The 24,163-nt window shown below is 42.3% G+C and overlaps 2 protein-coding genes across 3 annotated transcripts in view; one reads left to right on the top strand and one right to left on the bottom strand.

Moving 5' to 3' along the window:
• Positions 1–31: 31 nt before the first annotated feature.
• On the top strand, positions 32–23,982 carry OSGEPL1 (O-sialoglycoprotein endopeptidase like 1). 2 transcript variants are annotated; one of them, XM_074967769.1, is made up of 9 exons: positions 32–172; positions 3,418–3,490; positions 14,175–14,425; positions 14,985–15,372; positions 16,699–16,903; positions 16,990–17,138; positions 19,994–20,124; positions 20,318–20,389; positions 22,327–23,982. In XM_074967769.1, the coding sequence occupies exons 2-9, from the start codon at positions 3,476–3,478 to the stop codon at positions 22,427–22,429; spliced, it is 1,314 nt and encodes a 437-aa protein (XP_074823870.1). In that variant the 5' UTR covers positions 32–172; positions 3,418–3,475; the 3' UTR covers positions 22,430–23,982. The 2 variants fall into 2 exon arrangements, with proteins under 2 accessions (XP_074823870.1, XP_074823871.1); XM_074967770.1 differs by lacking the exons at positions 32–172; positions 3,418–3,490 and having other exon boundaries at positions 14,305–14,425; positions 14,990–15,372.
• ANKAR (ankyrin and armadillo repeat containing) overlaps positions 22,740–24,163 on the bottom strand; it is a 49,150-nt gene continuing 47,726 nt past the window's right edge. The window contains exon 25 of the mRNA XM_074967766.1: positions 22,740–23,656. Coding sequence (XP_074823867.1) covers positions 23,409–23,656 — 248 coding nt within the window. The 3' untranslated portion in view covers positions 22,740–23,408. The remainder of the gene's footprint in view (positions 23,657–24,163) is intronic.

Here is a 24,163-nt window from a genome sequence, read left to right as displayed (position 1 = left end):
GTAGGTTTCTCCTTTCCATTGGCCCAGCTTTGCCACGTGACCAGGCCTTGTTCAGTCAGGGCCGCCACAGCGAGTCGGGTTGCTCTTATGAGGAGGCCGCTTTTAACCCTTGCGGGACAGAAGCCGCTGTCGTCGGTGAACCTTGTCGCAGGGGCGGGGCCAGAAGCAAAAAGTAAGGAGGGGATGAAGCCCGGTCCCAGGGAGGCGGAACCTTTATGTAGCCCGAGACTGACGGGGGCGTCTCTGGCGCGGGGGGAGGGGTGTGTCAGCCCACTCCCCCCGGGTCTCGGTTGCTGGAGGGGGAGAGGCCGGGGTGTCGGGCTCGCCTGAGGAAGATTCCTCCAGCGGCCTCTCCCTCTGGCGCTGGGTGACTTCGCTCCATCTCCGCTCCCTGGGGTCCGCAGGACAGCCCCTGCTCTTCTCTTCGGGGCAGGAGGGAAAGTCCTGTCCCACTCTCGTTGCATCCTCACTGTAGGAGGTTATGTGACTTGCCCACCCTTTATAGTCGGTTCTCCCTAAGGAGAATCTCATTGAAATAGTTGGTGAAGTAACCATAGCATTGCACCTGCTCCGACTGCTGTGCCACTCTTCTCTCTACCAGGTTATGACTTGCAGACAAACTCCTTTGTCCATTCATTCTCTCAAGGATGCAGCCACGAAACAGTCCCATGTCTCACGCCATTTACACCAACCTGCCTCTTCTGGTGCCCCAGTCAAGGTTTGATTTAAATAATTTGCAGAACAGAGGAGATATATCACTTGTAGGCCTTTGTTTTCTCCTTCTGTTATAAAAGTATGCCATTTAATTCATCCTAGCCCCCTCCAATGGCAAAACAGATTTCCTTTCAAAAATATTTGTGAGCCACATTATCCCTGTAAGGCAATAGCCAGAAAGGGACTGACATAGAAAAAAAGCCCTACAGCTCTGCATTCTTAATTCAAAACTGACCCACCATCCAGTCATTATTTCATTTGGGGAGTTTAAACAGTCAAGGGTGTAGAAAGAACCATGAAACTTGTTTACATGCAGGCTGGTTCTGTTGCCCAACTCTGTGTAATACCTTCTAAATATAAACATGCCATTGCACACAATATGATTGCTACTATAGTAGGTGCACTTAGGCATAGAACTCTAGGAATGTTAAAAGAGCTAATAAACAAAACTCCTCCCATTCAGTACATCATTAGAAATGTGCTCCCAGCAAAGAAGGGTCATTCTCCAGGTATGTCTGTCTACAACCTGTGTTAGTAGTAACTGGCTATCAGTTCCCCAAACCTATTTGTTACCTAAATAGATTAGGGGAAGGCAGGGACACGTTTTATCAATAGCCCCATACTAAAAAAATGTTGTACAGCCACTCACTCCAGGTTAATAGCCTAACTACCAGAGCAGAAAAGATCTGTTATTGAAGATAGTTAAGATACAGTTTAACCCTGAAGCAAAAATTAAATAAGCAACCACTTTCAATCCCAGAATAGCCCTGTTCATTGAAATTAAAGATGGAACAGGACTGAAATACTAGTCCCAACCAGTTACCAATAAAATAGATGTAGATTTTCAACACACTTCTTATCTAGTAGTGGAAAGGTTATGTCTTCATATTTAGTGACATTACGCAAAACAACTGCTTGATGTTGCAACAAGTATTTTCTCAGCAGTAGCAATTTCCATAACATGAATAAGAAAAAACACAGAAATACACCTTGTAGTAGAGTAGTGGGAGGGGATCAAAAAACTCTTCCTTTTGTTCAGCTTTCAGTTCCCCCTCTAGCCTTCATTCTGGACTTTAACCACAAGATGTAACATGTTGAGAAAATTACTTTTAAGATATCAAAGATAAGTAACAGGATGTGTGCATAACATTAAGCATCTATCTTGTGATATTTTCCTGTTGTAACTCACATCCTTCCATACCAATTTCCTCCTCCCCTTGTTTGTTAGTCATATCTTGTTGCATTAAATCTAATTGTAATCTCTTCAGGACAGGGATATGTCATTTTATTTGTCTGTAAAGTACCAGGGTCAGATATGGTGTTACATAAATGAGACATGATAATAAGAGCAACTTAGCATGTTCTCTTCTTTTCTGCTGTTTTTCCTCATGAGATGTCTTAAGGTGGGTTTTCTCTATGTAGTTATCTAACCAAGGCCCTCATGCAGATAGAGTCTGGAGGATCCCCACTCTGTTATTTAATAGGAAGCAGTGTGATCCAGTAGCTAGGGGAGGGGATTGTGACTTGAGAAATCTGGGTTTTGTTTCTGTTTGTGCCATGACTGGGAAAGTCACTTAATATCTTTCTCTCTCAGTTTTTCCATCTATAAAATAAAGATAATAAGTAAAGTACTTCAAGATCTGTGGATGAAAATATTCTATTGATTATTTTGGTACAGCTATCTTAACTCACTTGCTTCCCTTTTCTTTTTACTGTTATGCTTCATTTTCTCTGCCTGGGTGCTTGACATATGTCAAAAATAAAATCAGTATCCTTGCATAGTTAGTGGATGCTCTTGAAAGTAGCACAGATAATTATGTTATCAGGGGTCACTGTCCTGTTTTTTAAAAGGCTCAGGATCTAATCGGTTTAGGTTGGATTGAAATTAGTATCCACAAGGGCATTTCTCACAGCATGTGTAACAAGAGTTGGACTGATTAAAAATATTGGCTGGAGCAGTGTGTAGGAAAAAATGGGTATTTTAGAAGGAATGTTTTTACATTGTGAGGTGCTGTAACAAACTCGTTTTGATCCTGGTCATTGGGTGTTTTCCCGTTGATATCAGTGATAGCAGGACCACAGGGAATTACACAGGAACCAGTTCTGTGAGGGTGCGTGGGGGAGGAGGGACGATTCCCTCTTTCTCAGCCTCTCCCCCCATTAATGGACAGAGTGGAGGAAAGCACCACAGCCACTATTCCAGCTCTGTGACTGGAGAAGGAGCCAAGGCACCTTTGTACCCTCTGTGGATTCATGGCCTCTGATTCCATGTATTCACAGATGCCGTGGCCACATATTCCCTAATTTACAAAACAAGTATTTATAAATTATAAACAAGTTATACTGGTTTTTTTTAATGTTTGTGGTGAGACTACTTTAAATAAATAAAACAAATACATTCTCCCAATATCTTGTTCCTCTTCTAGTAACTGGCTTGCTAGTGTGATGTTGCTCAGTTATTTGATTCTTTGTTGTCTGGAGTAATACCTTTCTGAAAGCTTGAATACTTTTTACAGTGAAAGTGACTTATGGTAAGTCTTGTTCTTTCTAACAATGGAGTATTCAGGCATATAAACTGTAAGGTATTACTTATACAATTTAGAATTTAGGAGTGTAACCAAGCACATCTGCCTGTCTATACATAATGTCTATGCATTGCAGAGTTTTCTGAGATTTACTGTGTGTTCTGTGTCTCTCTCACAGAAAAGTGTAAAACATGATACCAACAGTTGGAAGCACTGAACAAAATCTGTTTTGAAACATGTTTTGGGTGCAGGTAACCACAGACCTTCTAACCTTTCTCAAAATGTTAAGTATTAAGAAAACATTTCCTTTTCTTTTTCTTATTTCTTAGAAAACACGTTTTAGCTCAATAGTTTGTAATAGTAAAAAAGTAAGGGATACACTATTCAGGTCACTTTCTTGAGCTCTAAAATTATAACCGTTTTAGAAAATTAAAGGTACATTTGTTAGAGAGCTTATTCCTTCACTCTCCCACTTCCCTGGTCCTTCTCGCATGAACAGAGAGCAACAATACCCGAAGTCCGAAGGTGCAAACAATTCGATGTTTATTGGGGTGAACTTCTAGCAAGCTTAAATACAAGTTCCTTTTTCCTTATTTTCGAATCCCAACTTACTTCCTGTTTGCCCTTAATTTATATAGTAATATTCTTAGCTATACCTTAACCAATCATTCTACTGAAATTTAACTAACCAATCCTAACATATTGTAACATGATTAGCTAACCAATTATATCCCACCACCTTAATTAGATTACACCCAGCAAAATTAATTATACAGCAGACAGAAGCAATCACAGAACCAGACAGAGATTATACAGACAAACAATAGCAAAGTGGGAACTATAATGACAAAACAATACAGAAGTGAGGATTTCACATCCCAGCTATTGATAGGTGAGTTCTTGCCAGACAGGATGCTATCAAACTAAGTTTCCTTTTACATTTTCTAGGCACTTCCCTTTCTCTGGAGGTGATAGGCACTATCAGGACAGGATTGTATTCCTAACAGCCCAATAGCACCTTCTTTCAATATGACTAATTTGGAATGTGAGGATGTGACTGTTCGCTTCCTGGCTTATGGCTGCCTCTGCTGCTTAGCCAAAGGCCTTAGCCTAAGAACAGGGCCTCAAACAGTCACAGTAAGAGAAGGCTCTTACACCAGCAGACAGTGATTTTGATTCTTTCTTTTATACCTCTAGAACTAGCCAAGTGATAAGAATACCCCTAAATTCTTAAAGTACAGGCTTTTGCAGACAGGCCTGAATATCTATATCCTAACACTCCACCCCCTTTTTTTTTTTTTTTTTTTTTCTTTTGGGATCCTCCTGCCCAGGTATCCCTGGAAAAGCATAGGACATATGGCGACACATTTCCTGATAGGGCCAGGCATCAAGGTGGAAGGTGTCGATGCTCCATCTGTCCCACTGCCCCTTGTGAAGTACCATGCCCTGCACCTTCTCTCGTACGGGCATACCACACCTATTCCAATTAGTGTTCCAGACTTCCCAGTATAGTGGGCCCGAGAAGGTTGGGTCCGGGTTGTCTAGTACACTTGGGGGGGGGCTTACTACATTACTTATAGGTTATAATTAGTGGCTGTTCTCTAGGGGGTTGTGCCCCCCTTGATCGTTTCCATATGCAATGTAACACACATATAGTTAACAATACACCAGCTGCTATGATAATCCACAGCAACACCGAGAGTCCTGACCACTGCAGTATGGTCCAACATCCTGGCCACCACCAAAAACACTGCTTCTCCTCCTTTGATAAGGTTAAAATTTTTTGTCAGCGCCATCCTGTAGTGTGGATTGTAAGTGTGTCCAACTGTTGGCGCTTGCAGCAAGTTGCTCTTGTAATCTTTGTGTACTTTTGTCCATATTGTGTGTCCATTGAATATCCACAGTGAAATTTGGTATTGTCCAAACCAATTCAACTACTTGGTACGGTACGGGGTAGTAGGTGCTGGTTCGATTGTTTACAACGATTAAGTCCACTGATCCATTGGTGCACCATAGTCCAGGTGGCAGTGTATAGACGTTCATAATTTGGTCATACACTGGAAGGATTTTGCCTCCTAGGGTTATATTGCAGGATTGCATACATTCCCAACAGAATACACCGTACCCCATATACATTACCCCTAAATGCCCCCCCTTTGCAATAGGCCATTGATCCTGCTCCTCCATAGTCATAGGAGAGGGGCACATCCATATTCCTCCTCTGGATATACAACTGCTTAATGTGATGACAGTCCAGTTTACCCCGTTCCATCCCCCCCACCTATTCCCTAGTGGCTCCCAACGTGCTCCCCCTTCCCTACTTACTCCCATAGGGTTCAAGGGAACCACCTTATTTGCATTTCCTTCCCATGGTATCATAGTAACAATTACACAAGAACTGTCCCCACAGGTCAGGGATGTTATTTTCCAGGTAGATGGGGATGTTTTTGCAATTGTGGATAGATATGGGCTAGCCTCCCGATTTAATACTGAAGGCCATTGTTCTGACCAAGCATCTCTCATAATATCCATTAACATTATTAACTGAGCATTTTGAATACCTACGCACACTTCTCCCCATGTTAGTCTTCTGAAGCCATCCTCTACCCATGTCACCAGGTCCCCTGCCCAATGAGTTAACTGCAAGTTTACCTCTACTGCTGTCCTCCACCCTGTGGCAACTGCTGATAGATGCTGTGCCATTAATTCATTAATTTGTTGTTGAAATTTCACATTTTGGCTTACTAATTGTTTGGTTACCCACTCGTCCCCCAGATTCCATGTACCCAGCATAGTGTTCCCAGCTGCCCACAATCCCCTTTTCCGACGACGATTCCAGGTGTGTCCCCTCACCCATGCATTGAATTGTTGTTTCAATCCTTTTATGTACATACTACAATTAGGATGGATTTGGTCCACCCACCATTCCTTGGGGCGTACCACCCATGTAATAGAGTGAAAGGACACGTTAAAAAGTGCTGGCTGCACCTGCTCCCACAATGGCTCCAATATATTTGCTCGTCGGGGAATATTCTTGGCTCCAGGCTGTGGCCACTTTAAATTTGGATTCTTCCAACTTGGCATCCATATCACCTGTAGGGTTACATTCTGTAAAATGGTTAACTCATCGTACACCCAGCGTCCCAAAGGGGATTTTACGCCTAATGTAATATGTACATAACAATCACACCCTCGGGGATTATCTTCCATGGAAGTACCATTCTGGTTACATATGGTAACATCACACCCTAAATGTGGGGCCCTGTTTTCCCAAGAGGGTTCATTTGCTCCAGGGGACCAGAGGGTTATATTCTTTGGACCCTCTGTAACAAACCACATAGCTGGGTAACTGTGTTTTCCACTATCGTTAATCATGGCAGCACCCAGGGAGTACCATGCGATATTTCCTGATAAATTTGATATTCTCCACTTGGTTGGGATTCCCCCATCTAATCCATAAACCATATACCGACACTGCCAAATTCCTGTTGGAGTATTAGTGGTACATCTTTCTATGGGGAGATTCTCATAGTCTTCATTAGCTTTATTACCACAGGTTGCATGTGTAGCCGTCCATGTGTTTCCTCCTTTTGACACTTCACATCGTGGGATCTGAATAGAATTTGTAAATGTGACAATTGTGATTAGCACTAGTAATTGTTCCATCCAGGGCCAGGGAATTTTCATCCTTTTCTCCTTTTTGAATTAACCTGTAATACACACACAACAAAATTTACACGTCCCCTTTCCCAATCCCCTGTTTGTACCTTTTTATTTGCGTGCAGTGAACCCACTCCCGTCCTCCATTCTCTGTACCCAGTAATAGCAGACTGGGCCCTAATTGGTCAAGGACAAGATAGGGGCCCTTCCATTTAGGAGCTGGGAATGGATGGTGTTGACCTGGAATCTTGTACATCACTAGATCTTCCACCATGGGTAGATTACGCTCCCCAGGCAGGTCATACCATGCTTTGACTCTTGCTGCTCCTTGCTCGTCTCGCCAGGCCACCGCCTGTTGTACCTGTTTCACATGTTCGATTAAAGTTAAAATCCATTCTTGTGTTAAGCCATGTGTAGTGACTTCCCCAGGTACTGGGGTAAGTAGATTTTCCCACCGTTCCATAGGCCTTCCCATGAGAGCTTCATATGGAGAAAATCCTGTGCCCTTTGATTCTCGGGCCCTTATTCTCATTAAGACAAAGGGCAGTAACTGTGACCAGTTTTTTCCTCCGATTTCCACTCCCTTTCTTAGCTCACTTTTAATGGTGCGGTTCATGCGTTCCACCTGCCCCGCAGCCTGGGGGTGATAAGCAATATGGAACAACTGTGTGATTCCAGTGAGGGCTGATAGCTCCCCTAACAGATCTGACCGAAAAGCAGCTCCTTGGTCTGAGTCAATCACCTTTGGGACCCCCCAGCGAGTGAATACCTCATTTACCAGTATTGCAGCAGTTACCCGGGCAGTTTGATACTTTGTGGGGAAAGCTTCCACCCACCGGCTGAAAGCATCCACTACCACCAACATGAATCGGTTTTTCCTGTGATCTGGTGGTAAGGGTCCTGTGTAATCAATCTGTATTCTTTCCCATGGTCCCCTTGGGGTTTGTCTCATTAATTCTCCCCTTAGCACCTTGTGAGGTGGGCTGTGCCTGGCACAGTCCAAACAACGTTCCAGATGTGATTTTAAATCAGCTGCTATTCCTGGCCACCAGCACAACCTTTTTAAAGTTCCCAGTGCCTCCTCAAACCCGGGGTGTCCCCCTGCCAAGCTTCCATGCACCCAGCTTAAGAAAGCCGTCCGACTTCCCTGAGGGCACAACATTACCGGTCCCTCAATTGTTAAGACACACCAAATCCCTTCCATTAGTTCCACCTTTGGCACATGCCTGTCCCCAAGTTTCATGATGCCTTCCAATCCTGGGTCAGATTCCTGCAACTCTCGAATTCGCCCTCCCCGATCTGTATCCACCCCGCTTCTTGTTATCACTGCTACAGGCACTCTCTCTTCTGGCTCCCAGGGCCATGTGGGTGCCTCTGTTGCAGCCCGCCTGGCCTCTACATCAGCCAGATTATTTCCTTTGCTTAGGGGTCCTGTTTTCTTGTGTGCCTTTACCTTTACCACATTGATCCGTGTAAAACAGTGACTCAGCTCCTCCACTCGCTTCCACCAGGTAGCATGCTTGATTGTGGAGCCGTCTGTTGCCCTGAAATGATTATCTGCCCACCATCTCAGCATTAATGTGGCACCACGAAATACATAATCTGAATCTACCACCACCCAACATTCTGGCTCAAATTTGGGATCCACTTCATTTAAAGCTGTTAGCAAGGCTGCCAGTTCTGCCTCCTGAGCTGACCTTGCTTCTAGTGAGAAACCAATGGTGCTGACTGTCTCATTTCCTCTGATTCCCACAACAGCTAAGCCTGCAGTTTTCCGTCCCCCTTGATACCTACAACTTCCATCCAAAAACCATACCAGTGTCCCCTCTTTTACCTGATTGGGGTTAGCCGCCCGAAACACCTGATGTTGGGTTTTACCTGGGCTGGCTTCACATTGGTGTGGGGTGCCAGCCAGATGTAATCCAGCTACCCAGACTGTGGGTTCCTTTAACACCTCTGCTTTAATGTTTTCTGCCTGTAGAGCCAGCAACCATTTAGCAATACGCTGCCCACTCACTTGTCCCTGTAAGATAGTGTGCATGTTTAACAGCCGCAGGGGGTCATGATGAGATTGGATTATTACTTTCTGCATTCCCGTAAGGTATTTAAATTTCCCTACCCCCCAGTAGGTGCACAACAGCACCTTTTCACACCATCCATACTTCAATTCCACAGCACTCAAAAGTCGAGAGGCAAAGGCCACAGGTCGGTCCTTTGCTCCATACTCCTGTGTTAATGCACAACCAATGATAGTGTCTGATACCAAAGGATACAGATAAAAGAATTTCTCCCCATCCGGGGAGGCCAGCACTGGAGCACTGGCCAGGTTTTCCTTCAGCACTCTCACTGCCTCAGTACACTCTTCTGACCATTCCCAAGTTGAGGCTCGTGTTAGGTCAAATAGAGGCTGGGCTATTTCTGCATAATTGGCCACAAAATCCCTGCAAAATCCAGTTAGACCCAGAAAACTTTGCAAGCTTTTAACATCTGTAGGCAGTGGCAGGGACTGGATCAGTTGCACCCGTCCCTTATCGATTTCCCTTCCCATCTGAGACACTTCCACTCCTAAGTAGGTCACTCTTGTCTGTCCCATCTGAGCCTTTTTCCCATTGACCTTCAATCCTGCTCTTGCCAAAGCTTGCAGGACCTGCTCAGTTAGTTCCCTGTCTTCTTCCTCTGTCCCTGACATTAGCAACAGGTCGTCTACATATTGTATGCACCTTGCTGAATCCACCCCCTCCAGAGCCTGTCTCATGTATCTGTGAAAAATTGCAGGGGAGTCCCTATATCCCTGGGGTAGGACTGTCCAGCAGAATTGTCTGCCCTCCCATGTGAATGCAGTTTTATACTGACACAAGGTAGCTAGTGGCAGAGACCAAAACCCATTAGCTATGTCCAAAACAGTGAAAATTCGGAATTGGGGTCCAATACGGGCCAACATTTCAGGGTATGCTGCCACCACTGAGGCTGGCGAATTGGCCAGAGCATTTAGTGCCCTGTAATCCACAGTGAGGCGCCAGGTACCATTTGGCTTCCTCACGGGCCACACAGCAGCATTACAAGGGGATGCAACTGCCCGAATCAGTCCCCTCTGTTCCAACTCCCCAATAGTTGCCCCCACCTCTGCCAATGCCTCCCGAGGAATAGGGTACTGTTTCTGTGGGGGAGGGTCCCCTCCTTCCATCAGTACCTCCATGCTGCCCCTACCACAATCCAGGTTATCCTTCGCCCACACAGGGATGTGTTCCCACCCAGCCGGGGGTGGTGGGAGGGCATGTGCCGCTTTAATGGTCATAGTGGCTATCCCCATGGGAATGGTATAGCCCTGACCGTCCTGCGTTTGCCCCAGTAAACACACCCAATTGGCTAAATCCAGTACAAGTCCCAGTTTGTGTAAATCTCCTGCCCCCAACAGATTAAGCATATCATTACAACCCCACATAATCTCCCCTTCCCCCCAGATTCCTTTGATTTGTCCCCGCCTCAGGGTTAACTGTGTCTCCCCTCCTGTTGCCCCTACAATTGTCACAGTCCCGTCTGAGGGTCTCCCCTGCCCCCATGTGGTTAAACTGATGGCTGCTCCAGTGTCTATCAAAAAATCCCTCATGGGACTCCCTTCAATTGCCCCCTGGAGCGTGGGGCGACCAGATGCATCCCGTCCTAAACTGTGAACATGGACAGGACGCCTCCCAGGGCACCCCTAAGTTGCAGCACCCACCTCTGTCCCTCCCACTGGTTCCTGGGGAGACCGGGGGTCCTGGCACCGAACACATTCCTGTCTCCATGCAAAATTGTGTGTCTGGCATTTCAGGCAGTCCCAGTCCCTTCGCCTCCGGGACCACTTTCCCCCTGATCTGGTAAGATCGTGGGTAGTCAGTTTAGCCTGCAGTCTCTGGATCTGTTGCTCTATAGCTGCCCGCTCGTCCCTGACTACCCCCCCAAAGCCCCGACCTCTCCCTCTACCTCCTCCTCTCCAGGCTGACCCACTCCTTTCGACCTTGTATTGATCCCCCGCAGTAATAGCATGGACTGGCTCTTCCCCCTGATGCATCTGCCTCCACACGTCTGCCTGTTCCAGAAACTGGGGTAGCTGATTGGGAGCAAGTTCAGGGTGCTGCAACCTTAAATGCCCCACGAACTGCGGATTGCTCAGCTCCAACCATTTCTCCAGCAATTCCACACCCCTACCCTGCTCCACACCCCCACCAGGTCCCGGTGCCCCTGCCTGTGGCAACACCCATGGACCATCCAGGGGATTCACCCAGCACCGTGCCCATGCCTGTATGCGATTAAGTGTATCCCGCCCTGTTTCCCCAGGGATTCGCTTCATCTTATTCATCCCCGCAGTACGAGAGTACACCCCAAACAAGTGTTTTGCCACCTGTCCGGGGATTAGAAATGGGTGTGCCACTCCTGCCACATCGATTCCCAAGGTACCTCGTCCCAAAAGACTACGCCATAAGATCACCTGGTCCTCACGAGTTAGAGCCTCCATCTCCCTGCCCACCTCCACTAGCCACAGCACAAACTGATCCCAATCATCGCGGGGTACCTTTTCCAAACGGCCCAGTACTGCCTCCCGGTCCTTCAGGGACAAGGGGCGGATTTCTGCCTGTTCTACTACTTGTGGGGCATGGTCCCCCCACCCCGCAACCGGGGCCACTATTCCTGCCTCCTGCAGTTCCTCCCGGGTAGCCTCTCTCGCAGGGGCTGTAACTGTGGATCGCCGGCTTACAACGTCCACTGGCAGTGGTGGGTACAGTGTTTTTTCAGGGTAGGGTGGTGGAAGTGTCTCCTTCAGTTCCATTAGTGGGGCGGATGGTTTGGGGTCCCCAAGTCCATTGCCCCCATGTTTACAATGATACAATTCCTCCTCTAAGTCTCCTACTCTCCCCAGCAGTTCGTCCCTCTCTCTCCGGATTGCCTCACAAGACTCCTCTGTCCGTGCAGCATCCCGTGCCTTCAAATCTGCTACCTCTACTGCTAACACAGATTTTTCTGTTAAAATGCGTTGCTGATCCACAATCCCCTCCAAATCCTTAATGTGTTGGAGGAGATCAGCTTCCCTTTTTACCCAGTATGCCATCCCAGCACACAAACCTTGTAATACCATTCCCTTTTTCCTACACTCCTTTCCCTTGGGGTCTCCCAAAACCTCTCCCATCTCCTTCTCAATCTCATCCCAGGTGAACCCTTGCACCTGGTATGGGCCCTGATTCTTCCTTATCCATTTGTTCAAAAAATCCGTTACCCCAGCTTGCCAGAACCCGCAACTACCATCACGAGAGTTCGCCATACCCCCTCCAAGCAGCTGCGCGGACTGTTGGGGAGGGGGACTTACAGGCTGCCACTCACCTATCCAATGCGATGTATCCAAGTCCCGGCACCAAGATGTTAGAGAGCTTATTCCTTCAACATTGTTGTGTTTGTTTGACCTGAAATTTGATCTGCTTAATTTCTTGCCATTTTCGTAAGTCCATGTAATTCTGTGTGCAGTAGAATAATAAGAAAGCACTCTGGAGCAATCCTCCAATAATAATCCAATATGCATGCGCAAAGGAGAAACAAAACTGGGAAAGGGAACAGGTATCACTTTCAAGCTTCCAAGGGGTTATTTTATAAAGGGTGAAGAAAATTTTTAAATTGCTAAAAATATTTTGGCACTGACTCTTCCCCCCCCCCCCATTAACTCTTCATATATAGAGAGAGGGAGAGTGATTTCAGTTCACTTTAAGAAATATCCATTTGGTTAGTCACTTACTGTAATCTACTGTACAAACCATGTGTGTTTTGTAATGTAACTCAAATTAGGTTGTTAAAGCACAGGTATTGTACCTCCATATGGTAGATAGTGTTCATCTCACAAATTTGCCAAAATGGGACCATGTCTTAATACTGAGAAAATAGACAGGAGAGCGTTTTAGAAGCATATTAAATGCAAAAACATTTTTTTCCTTACCTTAGGTGGTTAGGTCTTCCTATTGTTTCTACCTCTTCTTGAGGCCTGAGTTGGAGGACAATGCTTTTTGTCTATGTGATCCCTCTAATGGGATACGTTTTCTTTTTTCTTCTCTTTTTATAAAATTCCTTTCATTTTCTCTAACTTCTTCTTTCTCTCCCTCCCCCCCCTTTCCTTCTGTACCAGGAAGTCCCCCCATGTCCTCCACTCCAGAGTATTTCTAGTGTTTGATTCAGCAGCAGTTCTATGCTCTATTACTAAAAATACCATGAGCACTGGGCACTTAATGCTACTGGCGCTGATATTGATGGCTGTTGAAATACTACACCATGATCAGCCACTGTCCTAGTACTGGGGGAAAAAAATTGAGTCAGAGGAGGACTGTGGCCCAGATCCTGAAAGGTGTATTCCTATTGAAGTCAATGTGTATTAAGCTCTGAAATACCTTGGAGGATCTGGGCCTGGGTACCTAACGCATGCTCCAAAATATGCTTTTGATAGAGCACTGCCTAAAATTAAGGTGGCACAGGGATTTTCATCCTAAAGGGTCATTTTCAGAGGCCTATCAAAATATATCTTTAGGGCTGAAATTTGGCACATTTGTTCTAAGCCCAATAGTGAATATTTTGGGAAAGTCTGTGCAAAAAGAAGCTCAGCTGGTTTGAATTAGGAAGATTGTGTGGGGAAAAAAATTGAGCGGTGTAAAAAGTGTTTTGCTACTAGCATGCAGGATCTAGCCCAACATGTTGCTATGTATCCCGCTATAGATATAGATATATGCAAAAGGAGAGAGAGAATATATGTAATGGTTTATAGGGCACGATTAAGTTTTTATTGCCACAAATATACGTTCTTATTGCTCATGAATGGTGGAGCTCACTGGAGGGAGCAGGAGACTGGGTCTGCTTCTCCTCAGGATTTATACCAGTGTAAATCATGAGTCAATAGAAATACACTGGGGTAAAACCTGGGTGAGAAGAGAATTAGGCCCTATATATGATGTCTAATTGTTAGAGCTCATCGTAAGAACCTCTGCTTAATATAAGGGAAAAGATATTCTGGAATCAGCTAAGCCTGTTCACTCAGACTTCTAGTGGGTATAATAAACAATGAAATAACATCATTTTTAGTCTCTTCCCATTTTCCTAAACATGAACCCATTAGATTCAAGTCATTATTGGTGTAACTGCATTAACTTTGAAGTGACAGTTTGCATGAATTTGGCCATTGCTTTTAAAATTACTTGTTACTAATATGACTTGGCCTGGCTAAATTACTGTTGTGGAATTTGAATTCTGAGGATGGTATCTGTACAGTTCTTTTCTAGGCATGCCTCTGTGCAGAAGATTTTAGCGATGAGCAGTGTAACCAGATGCACTTCAAAATCAGTTGAATGTGGCTGGTCTGTGTGTTTAAGAAGCATTTTCTTTAACTCTGTCAAATACTATCCCACTAAATTAGTTCTGGGAATTGAAACTAGTTGTGATGATACAGCAGCTGCTGTGGTTGATGATACTGGCAAAATCTTAGGAGAAGCTCTACATTCTCAAAATGAAGTCCATTTAAAGTAAGTAGACATTACAATGAGTGCTTTATTTCTAACTTCACTTGTAGTTTAATATGACTACTAATGCTATTGTCATTTATACTTGTTATATTCCATCAAGGGGCAGGTACTTAAGTCTTAAGAAATATGAATTGGTTCTGATTATCAAATCTGGTAAAACTTCCCACAACCACCAATCCTGAAGAGTATGATATTTACCTGTCTCCAATTCTGGACAAAGATAAATTAGAATATGGACATTCCTTGCTGAATTCCTGATGACAGAGGAGTTGCAGAGTACCAAGTCCTAAAAATTGTCTTGGCACAGCCTAGGGCTAAAATCAAATGGGACATAAACCAAGCAAGAGCAAGTTGAATCCTTGTATGGCCTTCCAGTGGAAGTGATGGTAATCTTCACTGCAGGGGGCATTTTAAATATGACTAGACAAAGCATTTGAGAATATACTGTAGGAAACAGTCATGATATGGCAAAACTACCAAGTATTTTCCATCTCTCATTTCTATGATTCTGTCTCTGTCATAAAATAGGGACACTTCATAATTCTTTGTTTCTAATTAGAACAGGTGGGATTATTCCTCCAGTGGCACAGCAACTTCACAGAGAAAATATTGAGCGAATAGTGAAAGAAACACTCTGCGTCAGTGGAATCTCTCTCGATGAACTCTCTGCTGTTGCAACTACTGTAAAGCCAGGACTCGCTTTAAGTCTTGGAGTGGGATTAGAATATAGTTTAAAATTGGTGGACAAGTATAAAAAACCTTTCATCCCCATCCATCACATGGAGGCACATGCACTTACAATTAGGCTAATAAACCAAGTGGAATTTCCTTTCTTAGTTCTTTTAATCTCTGGAGGCCACTGTATCCTGGTAGTAGCACAAGGAGTTTCAGATTTCCTTCTGCTTGGACAGTCAGTGGATATAGCACCAGGAGACATTCTTGACAAGGTAATATTTCAGTAGGGATTCATTTATGCATTTTATACAAGTACTTACATTTGTTGTATTATTTACATCATGGTTTGTCTGTTTTTTACAGTAGCAAAAGTCGAGGTATGTATTCTTTAGGAAACTGGGATTCTGGCATTACCTTGGGTAAGAATTTGTGTAAGCTTTAGAGCAGCTAGTGTTGTTTTTTTCCAGCAGTGGAATCTAGTAACAGGTAAGGTTAATCACTTGTGTAGATCAGTCCTACTCCCTATATTTTATTAGCAAATTTTTATATTTGTGCCCTGACCCTAGATGGATACCTTAAATAAATCTGAATAAATTAATTTTTAAATACTTCCTGCTTATAAAATGGGCATTGTTAAAGGAAGGATCTGATTTGGCAGGTGTATTTTTAAACTCTGTGAATTTTCATTGTAACCACAGAGGTTGGAACAAGTTAGCCAGTATGCTTTCTAGAATATCACCTACAGTCAACATAAATAAAACAGTACAACACACTATAAACTTTAGTTTTTTCCTCCAATTTGAAATACTAGAGATTTCATGGGCTCAGAGGCTACTAAAATCTATTAATTATATTTCTTTAGTTGGCATGAGTTGTTTTCAGCAGGCAGCTAGCCATAACCTGGATGGCCAGCCTACAGTGAGGCTGGACATAGAAAGTTCAACAATATATGCAGTACAAATGAATCTGACTAACAGTGATATTTAAAAGGATGCTGTTGTTTAAAATCATGTTTGATATTTTTTAAATGTCCTTCCTTATGTTACTAATTGTGCCTGAGAGAGTTTGAAAAGTCTAGTTTATGTTTCACAAGTTATATTGTGTTGGTCACTGAATAAATAAACTTAAGATGGCTAGTTTCTGTTTCTTATTCTCAAGCACTAGCACAGGTTTGCAAGGAAATTTTTAAAACAAAACAAAATTTTTTTAAAATGTGAAATCCTTTCTATTAGTGTTAACTTGGCAGTCTATGAGTGAGTGTCCTGTGAGTGTCCATTTCAAACAGAAGAAGAATTAGATTCCTCATGTTTCTTGCAAAGTTGGAGGATCCTCATATTCACCCAGTTTACTACAAAATTGGATTTGATGTTAAAAGCCCTCTGACGTTAGCCTTGGCATCTATCATTGGTCTTTTCCTCATAGCACCAAGTTCGCAATATATAATCTCTGGGCCAAATTCATCCTTAATGTAACTCCATTGACTGGAGTTATAGTGGAGCAGTGCAGTTACATCAGCGATTAATTTGGCCCTATTTTCCCCCCAATTCTTCTTTCCCAGTCTATTGTTAGCATAATTAGATTATTTTCTATTTTTCTAGGTAGCAAGAAGACTGTCTCTAACAAAGCACCCAGAGTGCTGCAGAATGAGTGGTGGGAAAGCTATAGAGCACTTGGCCCAACAGGGAAACAGGCTGCATTATGAACTCAGAGCTCCCATGCGACATCATCCTAACTGCAATTTTTCCTTTTCTGGACTTCACTCCAATGCCACTAGAATAATTATGCAAAAAGAAAAGGAAGAAGGTATTTTTCAAAGTAAGATATATACAAATTGTACACCTGACTTGTGGTTATATTTGCAAAAACCCCTTTGCTCACAATTTCTGCAGGTATACAGGAGGGACACCTCCTGTCCTGTGTTACAGACATTGCTGCTGCAGTACAGCATGCAGTAGCACTTCATATTGCCCAGCGAACACACCGGGCCATTCTGTTTTGCATAAAAAGCGGCATCCTATCACAAACAAATGCAACTTTGGTAAGTACATATAACTTTACCATGTATGTCAAGGGGTACATGCCATCATACATTTGAATACATGTAACAGCACCAGGAGAAAGTGCAGCAAGGCATCAGCACCCTCCTTGACATTTCCACTGATAATGCTGCTCCAGGATTAAAATAAATGCATGTGGTACATTTAGTTGAATATATAAAATAAATCCTGCTGCAACAGAGTATTGTAAAGTGGTGCATTGTTAAAGGTAAAGTAATTTTAAAGTTTTCTTACATGTCTGTATTTTTCTTGTATATATTTAGATGTATTGGGAACATCTATCCACAACTTTAACATCTTTTACTCCAAGCAATCTCAATCATTGTATAAACTTAAACTGATACAAAAACTACATGTAGGGATAGCATCATCCTCCACTGAAGCCATCTCTGGGTGAAACACATCATTTGTTTCAGCTGTACAGCGCAATACTAGAAAGCAGTTTAGGAGAGGAAATGAGAATAATATATCAAGCTGAAATTACAAGGGGAATTTATAGGTAAACAGAATATGATTAATCACGTTTAAATTTGGCCAGGACACTAGGATTAACCCCTCATCTTGTAAAAAGTACCATGAGATTTTTAATTACCAAAAGTGGTCATGACCATAGTTCTCTGTCTCATCCAAGAGAGTACCTCCAGCAGAACAGTACCCTTTCTCCCCTCCCGCAGTTCTATGCTGGGACATTGTAATTTTTCAATGATGATTAAAGCTTTATGAAATACAGTGAAAAAATTGTAAAGATTTTTGTGAACATGTGAAAATGTCTGTTAACGAACTTAATTTTATAACTTGTAACTGGGTTCAAATTTTTTCGTATTATTCAGTTTCACTAACCTCTCTTCAATAAGATAACTAGAGCTTGTTAGAAAATAGGACACTCTTTCATGAAAGTTCTCCTCTGCCCACCCCCGCCCCCCAAATTGGCCTTTTTATTGAAATAGTCAAAAAATTTCAAGTTTTTGAAATATCTCTAAAGGTAAAAAGTATAGTTGCTATAAAACCCTGGAGATTACTTACCTTTTTACCTTTCCATGTGTTATAGCAACTTAATTGTAAGTGAAAAATTTCTAAATTAAGCATAAAAATGGTTATATGCCAAATTCAATAAAAGTTCCATTAATATTCTCCACCATACAAGGACACACATGTCCCAGAAAGCAGAGTTTTCCAGGACTTTTCTATTGGATGCATAAAAAGATGACAACTTTCAATTGACTCTGGATCTGTGATGACAGAATTATGTGAATTTTTTTTTTTTTTTTTTAAAGAATGGTGTCTTTGCGTGGTACATAGGACCAGAAAGTCATCTTTAACAGCTAGCATTTTTACAAGACACTTAAAATATATATTTAAAACATTAAATAATTTCATAGACTCATTTGAATTAGATTCCCAGCACACACGAGCACTGATCCTGATTGAGAGCTCTATGCACTATTTAATACAAATAAGCATTGCATGTGGATAATCTAGTCCATTCCTAAATCATCCCTAATACATGGGTATTAAATCTAGCTTTGAATATATAGTGATGATTACATGGCTTGCTATTCTTACCTTTTAGCATTTTCTCTAATAGCTTAAATGTGCCATGCTACAATTTACACCCATTACTTTTGTTCTGTCCTACTTGAATAATGAGATTAAGGCCAGCTGGGATCATTATGATTATCTAGTCTGACCTCCTGCATAACAGAGGCCCTAGAATTTCACCCAGTAATGCCGGATATTTGATAGCTGCCCTACTTACACATGCCTTTACATGCTGTATTTGTAGATAGTAATATCTGTTCAGTAATCTTTTAGGCCTGGTCTACGCTGTCGATAGTAAGTCACCCCCCGGAGTGATGTAGTTTACATCGACCTAATGCGGTATCTACACTGTGCTATGTCGGCGGGAGATGCTTTCCCACCAGCTTAGCTTCCGCCTCTCGGGGAGGTGGAGCACTGAAGTCAACAGGAGTGCACTCTGCCATCAACTTATCACATCTTCACCAGATCCAATAAAGTGATGCCACTGTATCAATCGCGGTGGTGCCAATTTAGCCTGCCAGTGGAGACAAGCCCTTAGTAAGAATATAGACACACAATTCTCTTATCCTCTTCTATTCTATTAGGTCTTAATTTCACTATTTATTATAATTGGTTGCTGTCTTTGAAATTAGGGGTATGGAACAGCTTCCATATGAGGAGAGATTAATAAAACTAGGACATTTCACCTTCGAAAAGAGACGACTAAGGGGGGATATGATAGAGGTCTTAATTGGTGTGGAGAAAGTGAATAAGGAAATGTTATTTACTTTTTCACTTAACACAAGAACAGGGACCACTCACTGAAATTAATAGGCAGCAGGTTTAAAATGAACAAAAAGAAGTACACTACACACAAGGCACAGTCAACCTGTGGAACTCTTTGCCAGGGGATGTTGTGAAGGCTACAGCCATAACAGGGTTAAAAAAAAAAAAAACCTAGATAAATTCATGGAGGATAGGTCCATCAGTGGTTATTAGCCAGTATGGGCAGGGATGCAACCACATGCTCTGGGTGTCCCTAGCCTCTGACTGCCAGAAGCTGGGAGTAGATGACAAGGGATGGATCACTTGATGATTACCTGTTCTGTTCATTCCCTTTGCAGCACCTGACATTGGCCACTGTCTGAAGATAGGATACTGGGCTAGATGGATCATTGGTCTGACCCACTATGGCCTTTCTTATGAACTTTCTTCAATATCTTCATCAAGCTTTTTGTTGAACTAGTGCACTGTCAGCTATTCCTTATTTGTTTACCTTTTGAATGACTTTTGCCTGTCTTTTAAAAATTGTTGTCAGGTTGTATCAGGAGGAGTTGCAAGTAACCAGTATATCCGAAGAGCTCTGCAAATTGTAACAGATGCAACTAACTTCAATTTGCTGTGTCCTCCTCCCAGACTCTGTACTGACAATGGTGTTATGATTGCATGGTGAGCAAAGACTGTGTTTCTATATTTTTGTTTTTTAAATGTTCTATAAAGCAGTGGTACAACATGTGAAAAACCAGTTGATGTAATTGTGTAAGAATTTCTGCTTATTGTGATTAAGCCATGTGTCATGCAGACAAAAAGACATTTGTATGGTAAATAGGAACTGCATTTTATGTTTATGTTCTCCACTTAGGAATGGCATTGAAAGGATGCGTGCAGGCTTAGGTGTGTTACATAGCACAGATGGCATACGCTATGAACCAAAGTAAGTGGCACAGCTCCTACCAATCCATTTTCTCATATGGTCACATTGCACTTTAACTTCCTTCAGTCATTTTAATTTAAGCCTCCTTCAGTTATACCATCAGATTTTATTATGTTAAATTTCTTGTGATGTAGTTGTGCTTTTTAAATATCAGTAACTTTTCACTCCAATTATATAAGTACTTAACACTTATTTACCCCTTTTGGGGCATAGATCTCAAAGCACTTTATGAAGTTGGATAAATATCATTATTCCGATTGTTATATGGGGAACTGAGACATGAAGAGGTTAAGCAACTTGCTTATGGTCCTCAGCATCCTGTTGGGAACCCTGAGGGATGGCAGCAGTAGACACCCTCTCAGCAAAGCCACATTGAGCATCAGTCTGGCCCCAGGTCTTTAGACAAAGCTAAAATACTGCTTTATAACCAGAATACCTTCAATAAAATATTTGATGTAGAAAAGATAATATAATATAATTGATAATATAAAATACTTCTACTGCACTTTACAGACATTAGTATCCATGGTTTTATGAGGTTATGTAGGTTTTGGAAGGAATGGAAGTGGGGTTGAATTGAAGCAATCAGCTGGTTTGCGGCGTTCAAGAGGCAGGGGAGGGAGGGGGAGCCTGCGTGCCGAGTCCTCACTCCTCCCCCTCCCTCCTGAACATCACAAGCTAGCTGATTGCCGCGGGCAGGAGGCAGGGGGGAGAAGGAGCTGTTCCGCAGGGTCTGCCGGTGGGCGGGAGGCGCTGGGGGGGGAGGGGCAGGGTGTAGGGGAGCTGATAAGGCGGCTGCCAGCTGTGGACAAAGCAGGCAGCCAAACGACATTAGAGCAAAGCATTGCACAACTTTAAATGGAGCATGTTCTGTTATTGAGCAGGGACGTAAGATTGAAACAGTGTTAAGCGAGAGGACATTAAGTGGGGAGTTACTGTATTCACAATTCCTCACCTCAGTTAGAGGAGATACACTTGGGAGGGAAGCTGAGAGAATATTTCTCCTGTAGAAAGAATTTGCTTTTCTCCCCCATTCGGAGCACATTGGGGCCACTTCAGCAGTCAGAGATACTCAGGGTACAAGGAAAGCCCATGTTCCTTTTTTCCTGTGCTGGCTGCAGGAAGGAGTTGGTAGAGGAACTTTTATGCCAGCTCTACACAACTGAGGGATCCCTCTACCCTGGGGTAGTCCTCCCGTGACTGGACAGGACAGCTTTATTATTTGCAGAACATATGTGGGTTAATTCTGAGCCCATAGATGTCTGTGGAAGTTCTGCTATTGTCTTCATTGGGACCAGGATTTCACCCCTGATGTCACACTTACCCCTGACATAACCAGAGACAATTCTCATTGACTTCAGTAACAGTGCTGCCCTTTTAATTTCATTTGGGCTGAGGTTTGGTTCATTTTGCTAACAGACTGATTTTTGAAAGGACTCTCATTTTATGTTTCAAAGATGAGCTGACAGATAAAAGCCTAAGTGCATATGCATAGAGATCACATTTCTGGGTAGAGATAACATGTTTCTTGTTCTGGGCAGATCATTTGTGTCGAGACACTTAGTAGACAGTACTGAGCTATTAATATGGAAGGAAAGAACCTGCAATACTTTACTCACTGTCACTGGTGAAGGGGAATGCTATAAAAACATTATGGGTTAGGTGAAACTCATGTACATCATCATGCTATGAACAAGGAAACTCTTTCATAAACGGGAAGTTGGACAAAATAAAATATAGAAGGTGCTGTATAGATATATGTACAAATCTTCATTGCCTGTATAAAGCTCACAGGTGTCAAGCACCGAATACTCTCTCATAATGCTAAATACTTTAAATAGGTAGCTTCGTAGTTGAGTAGATGTGTAACTTTATTACCATAATTATAAAAAATTGTTTGTTAAAAAATAAATAATACAGTGCTTGTTATATTATAGAGCTTCTCTTGGAATTGATATCTCAGAACAAGTCGGAGAAGTTGCCATCAAGGTACCAAGTCTAGAAGTCTCCCTAAATGAACTTGAAACTATCAACTTATAACACATACAGTTTGGGAATTATTGTTCATGGCTATTATTAAAATGTTTACGTTTCTTAGTCTCCTCTTACTAAGATGTATCTGACCGATGTAAGCACCCTTAAGGACAGCTGTGCTATTTAGTAGTTAGAACAGGGAGCTGGAAGGCTGGAGATTTATTCTATTCTTATATACCACTGACTCCTTGCATGACCTTAGACTTATATGCCTTATTTTTCCCATGTGTAAAATAGGAATAATTTAATAGTGCAATAATTACCTTTGGAAAGAACTCAGTTAAAGATCTCAAGATAAGTGAAAAGTATCAGCCTTTATTATTATTAACTATATACTCAAATATCCTTTTGTAACACACAACAACATTTTATAGCAGGGCTTTGGAGCTCTGCTCCAGCTTCAGGCAAAAACGTGCAGCTCCACTGCTCTGCGCTCCAGCTCCAGGCTCCGCTCCAAAGCCCTATTTTATAGAGGCAAATTTTCATAGCACTTCAACATTTTGGCTACATGAGTCCATTGATCTTAAAACTCTGCACAACACTTTAAAAATTTACCCGTAAGAGTGGATATAGATTAGTCTGAGAGTGCTTATCTGAAGATAGAAGATGCAAGTATGTGTAGCAGCTATTTTGCAGCTCTTGTATCTAGTAACAGAAGGCACTGTATGATTAGAAATAGAAGCTTAAATTCACCCAAATATAAAACAACCTGCACACAATAGCCTTAATTGATGCCTGTGATGATTTTGAAATGTATTTTCAATGCATTTATTCTTTACTACTGCAGCAAATTTAATTCTTCACAGATAGACCGCCTCCTTCCATCCCACACACAACTCTCTTTTGAAAAAAGTTTAGGTTTCCAAAATTAGGCATCTGTGTATTAGCAACAGGCATCATGAAATTCTATTTTGAAAGACTATTCCCAAACCTACAGGATGTTGCATGGATACAAATACTTATCTGTTACCTTGTTGGACTGGACTCAAGCTTTCTTTCCTGGTGAATTAAGCTGGAGCTTGCTGACATTAAAAATTCTGGGTCTTGAAACTTTTGTGATGTCTGAAGTTGCATGTGCAAATGAATGAAGTCCCATGGTCCGGCTATGGGGTTTGTCTGTAGTTCTGAGTTTTCCCATTAAGTGAGCTGATGTAGGCATTAAAAGAAGAGAGTCCTTTGGATGAAATTTAGCTTTCAATTGTCTTCTACCACTACTACTACTTCGTGATCTCTCTGCAAAATAAAAATAGTGTAATTTGTTTTACATTTATATCATCACAGAATATTGAGTGAATGTCCTTGAACATTGTGACCTAGCATATTTGTGGCTTTTTAAAAAAGAGAAGACCACAAAGTTAAGTTGAGGCAACCTATGACAAACAGTAACTATTTTACATTTGTAACGGAAACTCTAAGGTGCCACAAGTACTCCTTTTCTTTTTATGGATATAGACTAACACGGCTGCTACTCAGAAACTTTTATAGGTTCCTTACATTTACCAATACTAACTAATTAGCTAAATTAAAAAAATTGAGAATTCTAACTAAAGTCATCTGCCCACAGTTTCAAAGTTAGGAAATGGCATATAGTACATGTAGCCTCATTATGGAGGTAATTTCTAAAATAAGTTAAATGTATGACTAAGAATAAAGTTAATTGTCTTTTGCAGAGTGTTTCTGCAGATCCCTGTTCTTGGGATGTGTTGACAGCTAATTAATTAATTAATTAATCTGTGAACT

This window comes from Natator depressus, chromosome 11, assembly GCF_965152275.1.
Source record: "Natator depressus isolate rNatDep1 chromosome 11, rNatDep2.hap1, whole genome shotgun sequence".
Taxonomy (NCBI): Eukaryota; Metazoa; Chordata; order Testudines; family Cheloniidae; genus Natator; species Natator depressus.
This window is presented reverse-complemented; position numbering and strand designations above follow the sequence as displayed.